A 15,038-nucleotide genomic window follows, 5' to 3' on the forward strand; every position below is an offset into this window, starting at 1 on the left:
AGGGGGATTCTGGCCGTGCGAGAAGGATTCTGCCTGCCGTGGGGTCTGGGGGCCACCCCCGAGTGCGACGTGATGGTGACGGACGCCGAGGCCGGAGCTCTGTACCGCCTGACGGCCGACTTCGGCAGGGGGCGGCTGAAGCAGTGCCAGCTGGTGCGCTCCAAGCTGACCAGCCCCAGAGGGGTGGCCGTCTGCCCGAGCTCGGGTGCCGTGGTGGTGATAGAGCACCTGAAGACTAAAGGACCGAGCGGCTGCAGCACCCGAATGAAGATATTCAGTGCAGACATGACTCTCATTGGCCAGATGGATAGCTTTGGGCTGAACCTCGTTTTCCCCTCCAAAATATATACCACGGCTGTGGCCTTTGACAAAGAGGGCTGCATCGTGGTGACCGATGTCTGCAGTCAGGCTGTGATATGCCTGGGGAAACCTGAGGAGTTCCCTGTCTTTAACCCGCTTGTAAGCCACGGGCTTTCTTATCCCGTAGGACTAACTTACACAGCAAACAACTCCCTCGTTGTTTTAGACAGCGGTGATCATTCAGTGAAAATATATAGCTGTGCCTGAGTGGGCTTAGGTGTGTTCTGCTACTGGTTTGAGCTGCTTTTGGCTACGAAGTGTGTGCGGTGCTGGTGTTCAGAGGCATGTAGGGGGGGAGGATTTCCTGAGCTTTACATGAAATGAAATTGCTCTCTTAAACCAAGTACTGTACTTCCCATAAAATGTACACCAGATCCCACGCATGGCTGCAGGAGACATGGTGGCTGCTGCAGACCAAAGTCAGCAGTGAACCAACCAAGCAATTAGGAATTTTAGAACTATTCCATATGCTGACAACCAAAAATTCATACTACGTATTATTAACAGCATTTGGAATAGAGTAATCCAAGATCTGCACCTGGGATAGAAAAGGATGCTGCTTTTGCTTACTGTTATTCACATTCTGTTTTTGACATTTCTGCATGACAAAAGAGTCTGACTTGATCATAGGAGAAGTGGCAGCTTCAGCTTAAGGCCAATTGATCCAGCCATGATGAGTTGCAATACATGAGCTATTAACATTTAGTGGGTTATATGAAGTGAAAAGATGCTCAAAGTCTTTTTGTTTTCTTCTCCATATTGGGGAAATGCACTTCTGGGTATGCCCTTCTTTGTATGCATTTCTTACCACTTTTTTAGTGTTTTACTGAAACACTAACACTTCCCACATATCGCGTGGATCCATATCTTCATTGGGATGTGTAATTACTGGCATGTGTGGCTTTCCCTAAATGCATCTCCAGGTACTCGTGTTTAGACCATGGGTATTTCTGCATCTACAGAATGGAACTGGCCATGTTAGTAACACAGGTACTCTTGAGAGATTTCCAGTACTGCCTGCATCTGTCTTGAGATTAATATGGTACTTCTGCACCACTCTGCAAAATTCAGTTGAGATTTTGAATGTTGGAGAAGAGTAGTAAGGACAAAGGAGTGAGAGCCTTGCCTTTTTGAGCCTACAAAAAGTATTTTGCTGACAGCAGATAGCAGATTAAGAACTTTCTATATTTTCTTGAAAACCGTTTTGCTGTGGATGTGAGTTCTTTTGCCTTACTACACCACAGAAATCCAAGTATATGTGTATTATTTTTAGAACGATATAATGCACCTACTAGAAGATGCTGCATTCTAGGAATTCACATGTTTCTAAAATAATTACCTAGGTAGTTCAGCACTAAGAGGAGGTTACATGTAAATGTGTCTTGTGAGGTGGACACAAACAGATTAAACTAACATTAAACTTCTAGGGTAAATTTAGTGACTGAAAGCATGTGTATTAACTAAAGCTGTTTCAAGTTCATGGGTAATCTTTCTATTGATTAACTTCTCATCTGGCTTCCGCTCTGACTTCTTGGCCATTTAATAACTATGAATAATAATTAATAACTATATGAATAACATGCATGAAATATTTCAAATTGGAGTAATTTTGGCCCTTAAAATCAAACAATGTATTAAAGCTCTCATATTCAGACTATGTATCTTATGTTAACATTTATAAAAGCAAAGCAAACAAGTATATTAAATACAGCTATTTGTAAAGGTTAATTGAACAGTGGACTGGATGTCAAATACCCAAGGAGTTGGATACATTGGAATATGAATAAGAACAGATGAAAGTGGGATCCACCAGTGTCCAAACAAATTGTTTCCACACTCCTGAGAACAGGAAGAGGCCAAGACGTTCCTGTTTTTAAGAAAATAAAATTCTACATACATCCTAGCTGAGGGTTTCTCTTCAATTTCTTTGGGTACTATGGGGAGGCGTGAGGGGCACATGGCTGTGACCTTTCCCTTGTGTGTCAGAGCAACAATTTGATTGTAGACCAACCAATGTTTGGCAGGTGATTTAGCTTAGTGATTGACAAAACCGTGTTCTCCTCCAGTGTCTGATCTCAAAGAAGAGCACAGTCCTGCGGGTCTTTCCGTGAAAGTGCAGCTATGCCAGAAAAAGCAGACCATGAATTTCTGCAGAATTTGGTTTCACAGATGTTTCCTCCAGCAATGGCTCTGTCATGCCAAACGCGGGCCACAGGCTAGGCTAGGTTGCAAGAGAGCCGAGGAGCTGATCCAGCCCTACCTCAAGCTAATAAAGCGCAGTCAGCTATGAACTTGTGGGTTTTCAAGAAATCTCCAACTCTTTGAGTTTATATTGTTAACACCGTTAACAGCTACAAGGCTTTTTAAAAGAAGTATCTGTTTTCCTCTCTTTTTAAATGTTTTTTAAGAAGGATGAATACAGGCACCACAATATAAGGTCAGTCTAGACAGAGTGCCCAAAAAGGCTCCAGAGTTAATGAAGGGATTGGAGGGCAGTGTGTATGAGGAGTGGCTGAGGTCCCTTGGCTGGTTCAGCCCAAAGAGAGGAGCTGAGGGAGGCCTCATGGCAACCTGCAGCTCCTCACAAAGGGAGAGGAGGTCAGCGCTGAGCTCTGCTCTCTGGTGGCAGCGATGGGACCTGAGGGAACGGCACTGTCCCGGGGCCCAACCACTCTGTCCATGAAGAACCTTTCCCTAATGCCCAGGCCAAACCTCCCCTGAGGCATGTCTCTGAGGCAGAGAATGGCACTGAATGAGGCCTTACCCATTGTCCGGAGAGCAGCACGTGACACAGGTGTTCCTGTCATCGAGGTAACAGTGAGGAGTGAATGGTGGTATATCCCCCAGAGAACAACATAAGGCTCAGCGCTGTCAACTGGAGCAAAAATGGTATTGCGCTACGGGCTAATAAAGAGTGTTTGTCTGTATTCCATGCCAGATAGTTGACTGACAGTTCCTAATTTATTTGTTTTATCACTTTTATCTGTTACAATGAAATTTCTCTATTTTAGTCGTGGTAAAGTTTATGTTCTTTCTTTTACTTTTTTCACTCTTTTTTCAACATTGGAGATATTCTGTTGAAGTTATTACAGTGTGATTTGTTAATTCTTTAAAATATATTGATCTACAAAATTTTGTTAGTGGCAAGTCATATAGCAAGTGCATATGATTGGTCTAGAAATACATCTTGGATGATGCAGTAGGAAATATATTGTCTTGAGTAGGAGTCTTCCTGAGAGCTCATAAAGAGAATCTACCCAGAGGAGCAGCCCTGTGGAATATATATTGCTGTTCTATGCATCGGGTGCTCTTGTGTTCAACGGAAATTACTACAATCGGATAACATTTCCTCTGGGGAACTGCTGTGTTTCAGAATCCGTGTAATACCATTTATGCTTTATTTATTCATAATTAATAGTTTGTCACCACAGCAGTTGAGGGATCTGGACAATTCCTCTGAACTATGAGGCATGGACTTTCATCTTCTCAAACCCTCCTCTGCACCAGGAGATTGTTTTTCCTGCTGATCTCGTGGATGTGCAAGTTTCCTAGAGCCTACTCCATGCAGGCATCTTTCCAGCAGCTCTGAAATGCTTATTTTAAAGTATTTGGCTCATGTTGTTTTAAAATCCACTAGAACTCCAATTATTGCCCATTCCGCTCCTGTCTACTTTCATATATTACTCAATATTTGGATTTTGCTTTATTTTACCTGCTGGGGTGTACAATTAATGAATATACCGATGTTATGGTATAGCAGTGTACAATCAATGAATATACAGATGGTATGGTATATCCAGGATCTTGGCTGATGTAATTATTATATTGGAGTAGGAAAAGAAAGACACTCACCCTATCCTGGGCTCACAAAATAGACTCCAGTGGAGTGGATCCCTAGAAGAGATCCTTCCCCACTGGCAGTCAGCTCTTAAATGGGTCTAGGAGAGGTGCAGCCAGGCTCCACCCCTTCCTGCAGCACAGGTGATTTGCCTTCACTTGTGCTCCTGTGGCTGACTCACTGCTCGCCTCAGGTGATTAATCAGAGGTTCAGGCCATGATTCAGCAGCCCCATACACTCCACCCCTTCACAGCGTGAACCAATGATTAGGTAGACCAAAAGGGTGAGCTTTTCCTAGTACAGAGATCCAATATACCGTGACGCTTATACAATTTCATCGCAACACATGTTGGTAAAATTCAAGATGAGTGATGATCGGTGATATCCTTCTATGGGCCAGTGCTCAATGATGTTACTGGAGACATGCAGTCGCGAGGTGCAGGTCCATCCTATGTTCCATCAGTCCCATGAAGACCATCACCGGGTGTTACACATGATCTGACAGTAACACTGGAACGCTTTTGATGACATTTCATTCCTTCTGGTGATCCTGAAGGCTCAAAGACTCACGGGGAGAAATACAGATGTTTCAGAGGTACCAAGAGGGGAAGGTCTGCCCTCCAGGGCAAGACACAGGCCGTATTTCTATCCTGGGTCAACACTTCCGCTTGTACTGGGACACATCCTGGCCGGATGTCTGCGGCTGCATAATAATATCAGGCACCAAAGGAGGTGTCCTGATCTGCCATACGGACATGATGGGAGTCCCTTTAGCAATGAAAATCGGAGTGTTGACCACAACATCAGTAGGCCATGTACCTATTATTAGAGGGACTACTGAGCCTCCCGCCTCCAACAATCTCCCCCAAGGTGCAAGTAGGCCACACCACTTGGGTCCTACCTGCATCTTCCAAGGCCATTTTATTCTATGGGTGCCAGGATCTAAATTCTCAGGGGCAGGGAGCAGAATATGAAAATAATTACCAATCTGGGGTCTTACCTGATGATCAGTGCCCGTAATTTGGATCCTAAGCGGGGTGGCCTATGTTGTCTGCAGCATTCTCAGGGCACTGGGTCTGCCATCTCAGAGTCTTTCATTCAGGTCCCGCAAGGTTTCATACAGTCTTTTTGTCCACCCCTGCAGGGATGGGAGTCTATCTTCAGGGCAGCCTTAATACTGTTATAACATTCGATGAGGCCTGCTCCTGTTGGATTATATGGCAGGTGGAATCGCCATTCGATGTTATTTTCTTCTGCCCAGCGTTGTATTGTTGCACCAGTAAAATGAGTTCTCTGGTCGCTCTCAATGACTTGAGGTGTCCCGTAGGCAGACATCAGTTTGGTGAGTGCCTTGATGGTATATGCCTGGTTTGCTTTCGGCACTGGATAGGCCTGCAGTAGCCCACTTGCAGTGTCGACGCAGGTCAGGGCATATCTCGCCCCCTCAGACCGAGGAAGGGGCCCCAATGTAATCGACCTGCCATCGCTGGAGAGGATTGTGTCCTCTAGCAAGATGGGCTGTTGTTTCGGGCAATGGTCTCGGTCTCATCTTGGAGCAAGCGTCGCAATCCCGGCATGCCTGGATGATGTCCGGTAGCTGTATGGGCAGTCCCCATGCTTTAGCAGCTGCCCACATTGTCTTTTGTCCCGCATGCCGTAGCTTCTACTGTAACCAACGGGCGATGTTCTCAGAGGGTGAATTCTCAATCCATCGAACTCAGGCCAGCGTGTCGGCTTCATCATTTCCCGGTGAATGTAGGGGCTGATGACCAGAAACATGGTAGACACGTACAGTCCTATGTTTGACTGTATTCCATATGTCTAACCACATGTCCTTGCCCCAGATCGGCCGGGCATGGGTAGTCCATTCCTGGGTGGCCCATTGTGCAATCCACAGAGTGAGCCCCCAGTACACAGCCCAACTATCCGTACAGATGTTCAGGATACCATCACCGGGTTCCTTAGTTATAACCATCCACACGGCTCGCAGTTCTGCCCATTGGCTGCTCCGACCACCCCCCTCGTCAAACCAGACTGTCTCAGTAGAAGGATGGTATGCTATTGCTCTCCACTTGCTCGGGTTGCCCTTGCTGGATCCATCCGTGTACCAGGCATCTTCAGGGATAGGGTATTTTCCCTCCTGAACGGGACTCTTCTGTGGTGGAGCGACCAGTATTTCTTTTAGTGCATCACTGTGATACGTCCTGGGCCTAGGATCATATGGAGTTTTTCTTTCAAGGGTGATGAAGACAGACTGCTCCTTTGGCTGAGATAGGCGACCCATCGTGCCACTGTTTGTGCTTGGGCCACCCCTGTCTTAGGAAGGTGGGTCAGATCTTTCACCCACCCCTGAATCGGCAGAGTGGTCTTAACTAATATTTCAGCCGTTTGAGTTATTGGCTCTACTGCCTGTAATGCCAAATAGGCAGCCAATAACTGTTTTTCAGTTATACTGTATCTTTCTTCTGCTCCATGCCAGACCTGAGACCAGAAACCAATGGGGGTCCGAACAGAACTCTGGCATTGCCACAGGCCCCAACCAAAGCCATCTTGAGTGATGTGAACATCCAACTCGGCTGGGAGGGTAAGAGCAAATATACCTAATGCCTGGGCTTGTTTAACTGCCAGTTTTGCCTATTGGAAAGCATCCTGTTCTGTTTTCCCCCAATCCCAAAGCTGCCCCTTTTTTGTGAGTCTATGCAGTGGCCTTAGCAGCTGCTAAGAACGCCAATAACCCAATATATTTAGAAACTCTTGCAGCTGCTTTGATGTTGTAGGGACTGGGAACGCCTGAACCTTATCTATGACAGCACTGGGTAGTACTTTGGTCTTTCCTGACCAAATCACCCCCAGGAATTTTACGGACAGGCCTGGACTTTGCACCTTTTGGGGATTTATAGCCCATCCCCTCTGTTGTAAATAGGCGGTTAAGGAATCTGCCGCCTGCCCTACTGCCTCCAGTGAGTCGGATGTCAGCAGGAGATCATCAGTATAATGATATAGGTTAACATCATTAGTTTTTTTCCAATCAGCCAAGTCATGCACCACTAGATTGTGACAATACATTGGTGAATGCACGTACCCTTGTGGCAGGATCTGAAAGGTCCACTGCCTGCCTCTCCACATAAACGCAAACTGATCTTGTGATTCCTCAGTAATTGGGATACTGAAGAACACATTTGCTAAATTTAGGACACAGTGATAGGTTTTTATCTCCCTACTCAATGTGTCCATTAGGGAGGCAATATTGGGTACAGCCGCAAGAATAGGCGGCGTGACCTTATTTAATTCCCTGTAATCTACTGTCATTCTCCACGTGCCAACTTTGGCACTGGCCATATGGGGGAATCATATGGGCTATGTGCAGGTCTTATAATACCCACTTTTTCTAATTCCTGCACCGTCTTCGATATTTCATCCCGCCCACCCGGGAGTCTATACTGTCTCACATTAGTAATCTGGCGCGGTTTCGGTAGGCAAATTGGCCCATGTTTCACATGGCCCCTTAATACTGCCTGCACCGCCTGGATACTGATACATCTCTGTCAAAGTTTGAACTCTCCCACAGTTGTCTGGAGAGCCAGACCACATAGAATATCTATGCCCAAGTAGTATTCCTGGTCTGGGGCAATAGATACCTTATACTCCCAGGGTGAGAGACGCCTAACCCCCAGTTTCAACCATGTATGGGTGACAGGAATAGTCTGTCCCCCAAAACCACCAATCATCACTCTGTCTCCATCAAATTTGGTTGGATCTCAGTAGATAATTGATGTTTCTGCTCCAGTGTCCACTAATGCCATAACTCTCTGAATATTTTTTTGGGACCAATAAATCGTTAATTCTACATAGAGCCTCCGGTCCCGTCTGGAGGCCCTATGGGGACTAACATCCCTCGTCACGCCATGAATTGTGGTAGGGCCAATTCTTTTGCTTCCGGTGGCTCAGGCATCGTGAGCCTGAGACACCTGAGACACCTGAGGCGGCTTTTTTTTCCTATTAGGAACAGTGAAGTCTTCTAGGTTCCATGTTGTTGTTGGTATTCTCTCTATAACCCTTACCCTTGGTTTCTTAGGGTAGTTTTGAAATTTTTGATTGTCCTTTAGTTGTCTCCAAAGCTGGAGAAGGACATGGTTGGGCTGGTGGTCAATCTTAGCAAATTGTACCCCAGCCCAAATAAAGTCATTAAACATTTGTTTTCAGGAAACCCTTATGGGTCCCGATAGAGGAGCTCGAGCAGCCGGCATCTTGGTTTTAGTCACCGGTAGGACCTCAGCTTCTTCTAACGTCCGGATGTTGCGCCTAGTCTACAGGTGTTCTGTTTCTCCTAGGTTGGCCATTAACTGGGCAGCCTGCTGGACTACAGCTTCTGAAGCCACCAGCGGTTTTAATATAGATACCAAAGTACCATACAAATGAGAGAGAACTTGCTGTAGAATTAAGTCTCTCATCCCTGCTGATAATTTGACCATATCAGGACCATCAAATGTATCTTCATAAATTGCTTCCCTTATGCCTCTAATTCACGGATATAATTTTGAAGGTCCTGCATGGAGGACCACATCCCTGTATGTAGAGCTATATCAGATTTATTTGGCCATACCATACAACAGACCACCATTAACCATTCTATTATAGAATGGTTTTCATCAGGATATTGAGTACCCACATATAATCTGCCTGAGAGCAAGATGGACAGTCATGGTGGCCAACTTGGATATTTCTGGGCCATTCACTAAAACACTTTCTGCCCCAGAATCCCACAGTCTTAATAACCAAGCTGCACACTTTCTCTAGGCTTCTGCCGAAATCACTGTACTAAATCCATCAATTCCGTTGCCGTGTATGGCCGGGCTGTTACATACAAATGAGTCTGGGCAGGGGGCCACTGATCAGGCGGCAGCCCTGCCGGTCTGTCCTGTACTTTTTTTGTTTTCTGAGTTATGACAGGATGGACTTTTAGTGGATCTGTCAAAATTGGAGATTTGAGATCTCCAATTATATAAAAAATATAGTTTTTTTATTTTCCTGATCAACAAAGTCGGTTGATTCAGGAGTCTGGTCATCATGTATTGAAATGTTACAAACTTGACCTATTGAAAGATGCAGAATTGGTTTCTTCCCTGTCAATATGCCAAGTTCTTGCTTCAGCTTTTCTATACGGTCTTTCAAAAGTTGGTTTTCATTCTCTAAAGATAACGGGAGACAGAATCCACTAGTACACATACAACAAACTAAAAGGACTTTGATGTTTTCACTTTCTCTTGCTTCTTCCTTTATGCAGTTATGCACATTTACCCTATAGCTCCTTTAAAATAGGTTTTCAGGGTGATGCCTTAATGCTGTCTGCTTGTCAGAGGCCTGCACAATACATCCTGCCCTTTCCATCTGGAAATCAGTTGGAACTTAGTCACAGATTTCAACAGATCAAAAAATGAGAGAGCGATGATAAAATCACAAGGGACTTACGTGCAAAAAAATGTAATTACTTATGTGATGGTTAATTGGTTTGTCTGGATGCATCGAAAATGGGGATAGCTAGGGATGTACTTTGCCTTCTGTAAGCGTGCTGATATTTTCACAGAGAATATAATTTAGGACTGTGTCAAGTTGCTTCGATGATAATTCCCATTGCAATCTCGTGTTTTAACAATGTGGATTAAAACAAATGCAGTAGAAAATATTCCCTTAATATAATCTCTTCAGCCCCTGCTATAGGTTGATAGGTCTGCTGCACATATGTGCTGCAATCTCTACTTGGTTTATGTTAAAGCTTTGATCTCAGGTTGCTGTCGCATATAAGTATACCAGGGTCTGTTTACAGCATTCAGCAGTAAGACAAAGTCATTTCAGAAATGATAGGGAATGCAGAGGGAAAACTAAAAAGGTGAAAACACATTTTTATAAATACAATAACAGCAAAGAGAGGGCCAAGAAGAATCACTCCTCTCTATTGGATGCAGTGGGGCATGTTGTCACTAAGGAAGAGAAAAAGGCTGACGTTCTCAAAGCCTTCTTTACTTCTCCCTGTAATAGGCCAGTTATCCCCAGGGTACTCAGCCTCCTGAGCTGGAAGACAGGGATGGAGAACAAATAAACCCTCCACAATTCAGGAGGAAACCGTTAGTGACCTGCTACTCCACCTGAACTGTCACAAGTCCGTGGGGTCAGAATTGGTCCACCCACATGTGAGGGGGGAGCTGACAAAAGTGATTGCCAAGCCACTTTCCATCATTTATCAGTGGTCCCGGTCAACAGGGGAGGTCCTGGATGACTGGAGAATTGCTAATATTATGCCAGTGTACAAGAAGGGTCAAAAGGAGGATATGGAGAACTACAAGTCTGTCAGCCTGACCTAGGTATCAGAGAAGGTCATGGAGAAGATCGTCTTGAATGCAGTCGTGCAGCATGCTTGGGACAACCAGGGGGTCAGGCCCAGCCAGCATGGGTTTGTGAAATGCAGGTCCTGCCTGACCAACCTCATCTCCTTCAGTGACCAGATGAGCAGGCTGTTGGATGAGGGAAAAGCTGTGGATGTAATCTACCTAGACTTTAATAAAGGCGTTGACACTATCTTCTCCAGAATTCTCCTGGAGGAGCTGGCAGCCCGGACCGTGGCCTGGGCAGGTGCACTCTTAAGCATGTGAAAAACTGATTGGAGGGCTGGGCCCAGAGAGTGCTGTTGAATGGAGTTAAATCCAGCTGGTGACTAGACACAAGTGGTGTTCCCTAGGGATTGGTACTGGAGCCTGTCCTGTTCAATATCTTTGTTGCTGACATGGATGAGGGAACTGAATGCACCCTCAGTAAGTTTGTGGATGACGCCAAGCTGGAGGATGTGTCAATCTGCCAGGGGGTAGGAAGGAGCTCCGGAGGGATCTAGACAGGCTGAATGGCTGGGCAGAGGCCAACTGAATGAGATATGACAAGACCAAGTGGCAAGCCTTGCACTTTGGTCCCAACAACCCGATGCATGTAGGTTGAGTGGGTAGAGCGGCTGGCAAGCAGTGCAGAGGAAAAGGACAAAGGAGTGTTGGTGAGTACAAGGCTGAACATGAGGCAGCAGCATGCCCAGGTGGCCAAGAAGGCCTATGATATCCTGGCTTGTATCAGCATAGTGTAGACGGAGGTGATCATCCCTCTCTGCTTGGCACTGGCAAGACTGCATCTTGAGTACTGTGTTCACTGTTGGGACTCTCACTGCAAGAAAGACACGGGGGCTTGGAGAGCAAGGCCAGAGAAGAGCAACGAAGCTGGGGAAGAATCTGGAACAAGTCTTATGAGGAGTGGCTGAGGGAACTGGGATTGTTTAATCTAAAGAAGAAGCAGAGACCTCCCCACTCTCTAAAATCACTTGAAAGGTGGTTGTAGCAGAGTGGGGGCCAGCCTGTTTTCCCAGGTGACTCGTGACAGGACAAGAGAGAATGGTTTCAGAAGGTAGCAAGATCTTCATAAAGGCTACCCAGCAATGTGGCAGAGTCACCAACCCTGGAGGTTTTCAAGAAAACAGTAGGCACGGTGCAGCAATTGGACAGATCAGTACAGTGGGACAGGCGTTACAACAGAGGTGTGACGACAGGACCAGCACAATAGAAAGGTGCTATAAAGGAAGGGAAGCAGATTGCTTACCCGTATCGGATGATTCCAGGTTCACAGGGGAAAGCTTCACCGAGGAGGGATCTCCAGAAACAGTTCCCATACACTCTACCCCTTCACAGCACGAACCAATGATTGAGTCAGCTGGAGCTGGAGGGTGAGCCTTCCCTAATACAGGGATCCAATACACCTGAATGTTTATACATCGCTGCCGGTCACGATGCAGCTTGACACAATGTAAGATGATTGATGATCGGTTTGTGGTTGAAGTTCATGCTCTCCCGTGGGCCAGTGCTCGGTGGTGTTACTGGAGGCATGCAGGTGTTTGGTGCAGGTCCTTGTTCTCTTGCAACCTAGCCTAGCCTGTGACCTGTGAACCCGTGTTTGGCACGACAGTGGGTACTCTAGTGGGTTTCCTGCTCAAGGAAACATCTGTGAAACCAAATTCTGCAGAAATTCATGGTCTGCTTTTTCTGGCATAGCTGCACTTTCACGGAAAGACCCGCAGGACTGTGCTCTTCTTTGAGATCAGACACTGGAGGAGAACAAGGTTTTGTCAATCACTGAGCTAAATCACCTGCCAAACATTGGTTGGTCTACAATCAAATTGTTGCTCTGACACACAAGGGAAAGGTCACAGCCATGTGGCCCTCGCACCTCCCCATAGTACCCAAAGAAATTGAAGAGAAACCCTCAGCTAGGATGTATGTAGAATTTTATTTTCTTAAAAACAGGAACGTCTTGGCCTCTTCCTGTTGTCGTGAGAGTGGAAAGCATTTGGCTAGATGCTATTGTCTTATGGGTGGCCATGGCTGTGCCTCCCGCAGCTGTTGGATGGGTGGCACTAGCTGTGGCTCCCATGGCCGTCTGACCGGTGGTCGTATCTGTGTCTCGAGCTGCGGTCTGAACAATGGCTGGAGCTGTGGCTCCAATGCCCGTTTTATCGGTGGCCATGGCTGTGCCTCCTGCAGCTGCTGGATCGGTAACTGCAGCTGTGGCTCCCATGGCCGTCTGATCGGTGGTTGTGTCTGTGTCTTGAGCTGCCATCTGAATGGTAGCTGGAGCTGTGGCTCCCATAGCCGTCTGATTGGTGGCCATGGCTGTGCCTCCCGCAGCAATCGTATGGGTGTCTGGAGCTGTGGCTCCCATCACCGTCTGATCGGTGGTAGTGTCTGTGTCTGGAGTCGTGGTCTGAGCGGTGGCTGGAGCTGTGGCTCCTGAAGCTGCGTGTTTGATGGTGGCAGCTGTGCCTCCCATCATTTTGCCCATGTCTGCCATGCCTGGGCCTCTCAACCCCCTCCATGGGCTCCTCGGCATCCAATGCCAGATGTGGGATGCGGAGCCCCATGCCCCAGACTCCGCAGGGGCCCCTGCTGGGTGTCGGGGCATATTGAAGGGGGCCCACCTCCATGGGCTCCTCAGCATCCACTACCAGACGGGGAATGAGGAGCCCCATGCCATTTTGTCCCCAAGGGGCAATGCTGCGCCTCACGGTCTTCACTGCGCGCCTGAGCATTGCCTGCAGAAGATTCCTCTCACGGCGAGCGTGATGAGATCTCCATCCTGGAGGCGGATGGCAGAAAAGACTCATTTGCACGCCGCTCTCTGAACGCCGTGCATGCCTGTGCAGCACGCCATTCTTGGGCTGATGAAGCACAGGTGTGTTCTTCATCTTGTCCCTTCCTGGAGACTAGAGACTAGTCTCTAGTGGGCTGCACAGGGCACTGGACGCAAGAGCGATGGCTGTGTCTCTCACGCAGTAGTGCCTCTTGTGCGCCCGTTGCACTCGCTCTGCGTGCCAGGTGGCGTCCTGCTCTGCTTCCTGGCACCACCTCTCTCTCGCCCACAGCCAGGTGGGCAGCCGCCTGCCTTCCTGCTCTGGCTCCTCTCCCGTCCACGCACGCTGGCACCCAGGTCTACGCTCGGCAAGTGTGGGCCAGCTGCTGCTGCTCCCGTACTTACAGGGCGGTGTAAAGGGCGGGGCAGTGGTAGCCATTGTGACATCCGCAGGCCGCTACAATGCCCATTGTGACAGCGTCCAACGCGTGCGGCCCACCCTGTCCATGTTGGGCGTGCCCAAGGGAGCTGTGGCTCCCTTTGCTGCTGTTTGGGTCGTGGCGGCTGTGCCTGCAATCATTCTGTCCTGTCCGGCATTCCTGGCAGACATATCCATAGGTGGGAAAGGAAGGTGACACTGGCACACAGAAGGACTCCTGGAAGTCTGAAAATGGCTTTTTGAATGGCAGATGTACCATCAGCTCTTCTTTTCCATTCCCGTGCCCTGTCTCACTTACTGGAGATGCAACGATGGAAAATTTTTGCATTCGTAGGCTCACCGTGTCTTCCAGAAGAGCATTTCTTTTTAGCCATTTTTTGGTCAGCTACTGTGGTGTTTACGTCTTGACACCAACTTGATTTCAGAAAGATCAATCTACCTGAAAGTGCAGTCCATGTTGCGGGTTTTTTCGTTTGTTTGTTTGTTTTTCCTTTCTAAAGAGTCACTTTGTCAGATTTTCACATCGAGTGAGATCTTTTGCTTTGTTACCTGTGAAGCTATTATTAAAGTTACTACCCTTGAGCATTCTAATGAGCTCCAAGAAGAACATGCTAACCAAACGTGACCATAGCAATCTGCTCTCCCCCAAATCACATTAACATCACCCCAGGTAGGGGGACAGATAAGGTCGGGTTATGAGGATTATTATTTTGGGGAGCACAATACAAAGCAGAAGAGAAGATGGAGAAAAGGAAGGAAAAGACACTAAAGGAGAGATGAGAGATAAAAGACAGAAAACTATGTTCCTCTTTTTCCTCTAAGATGGGATCACTTCACTTCACCTCTTGGTGAAGATGCATTTTCCAGCACTATTATCAACGGCAACCCTGTATCTGCTGTGTTTGTCTCTTCAATAAATCATCCACTCTTTGGAAACTTTGGTGAATCCATCCAGTGAAACTCCGAGGGAGCACCGACACACAAGCGTTTGTGAACCTTTCCGTGACAGCCCACAAGGGGGTTTTCTGGTAAGCAAAGCTCAAACTATCCTCTTAATGCAACACCTTTCATCCTTTCTGTCAGACTGAAGGGATGAAATCTCAGATAACTGTGTATGATGGCAAACGTCTTAAGTCATTCAAGGAATGTGTTTTGGAGAGTGGTATGCAAATGCTTTTGAAAGGTGTAAGAGGATGAAGGAGCATGCAGTTTAAACTGTAGTCTACTAAATGTAGACTGACGGCTTAG

General features: G+C 47.0%; 1 protein-coding gene across 1 annotated transcript in view; it reads left to right on the forward strand.

Moving 5' to 3' along the window:
• Nucleotides 1–2,263, forward strand: part of NHLRC1 (NHL repeat containing E3 ubiquitin protein ligase 1) — a 4,227-nt gene extending 1,964 nt beyond the window's left edge. The window contains exon 2 of the mRNA XM_010708445.3: nucleotides 3–2,263. Coding sequence (XP_010706747.1) covers nucleotides 3–567 — 565 coding nt within the window. The 3' untranslated portion in view covers nucleotides 568–2,263. The remainder of the gene's footprint in view (nucleotides 1–2) is intronic.
• The last annotated feature ends 12,775 nt before the right edge of the window (nucleotides 2,264–15,038 follow it).

Source organism: Meleagris gallopavo, chromosome 3, assembly GCF_000146605.3.
Source record: "Meleagris gallopavo isolate NT-WF06-2002-E0010 breed Aviagen turkey brand Nicholas breeding stock chromosome 3, Turkey_5.1, whole genome shotgun sequence".
NCBI lineage: Eukaryota > Metazoa > Chordata > Aves > Galliformes > Phasianidae > Meleagris > Meleagris gallopavo.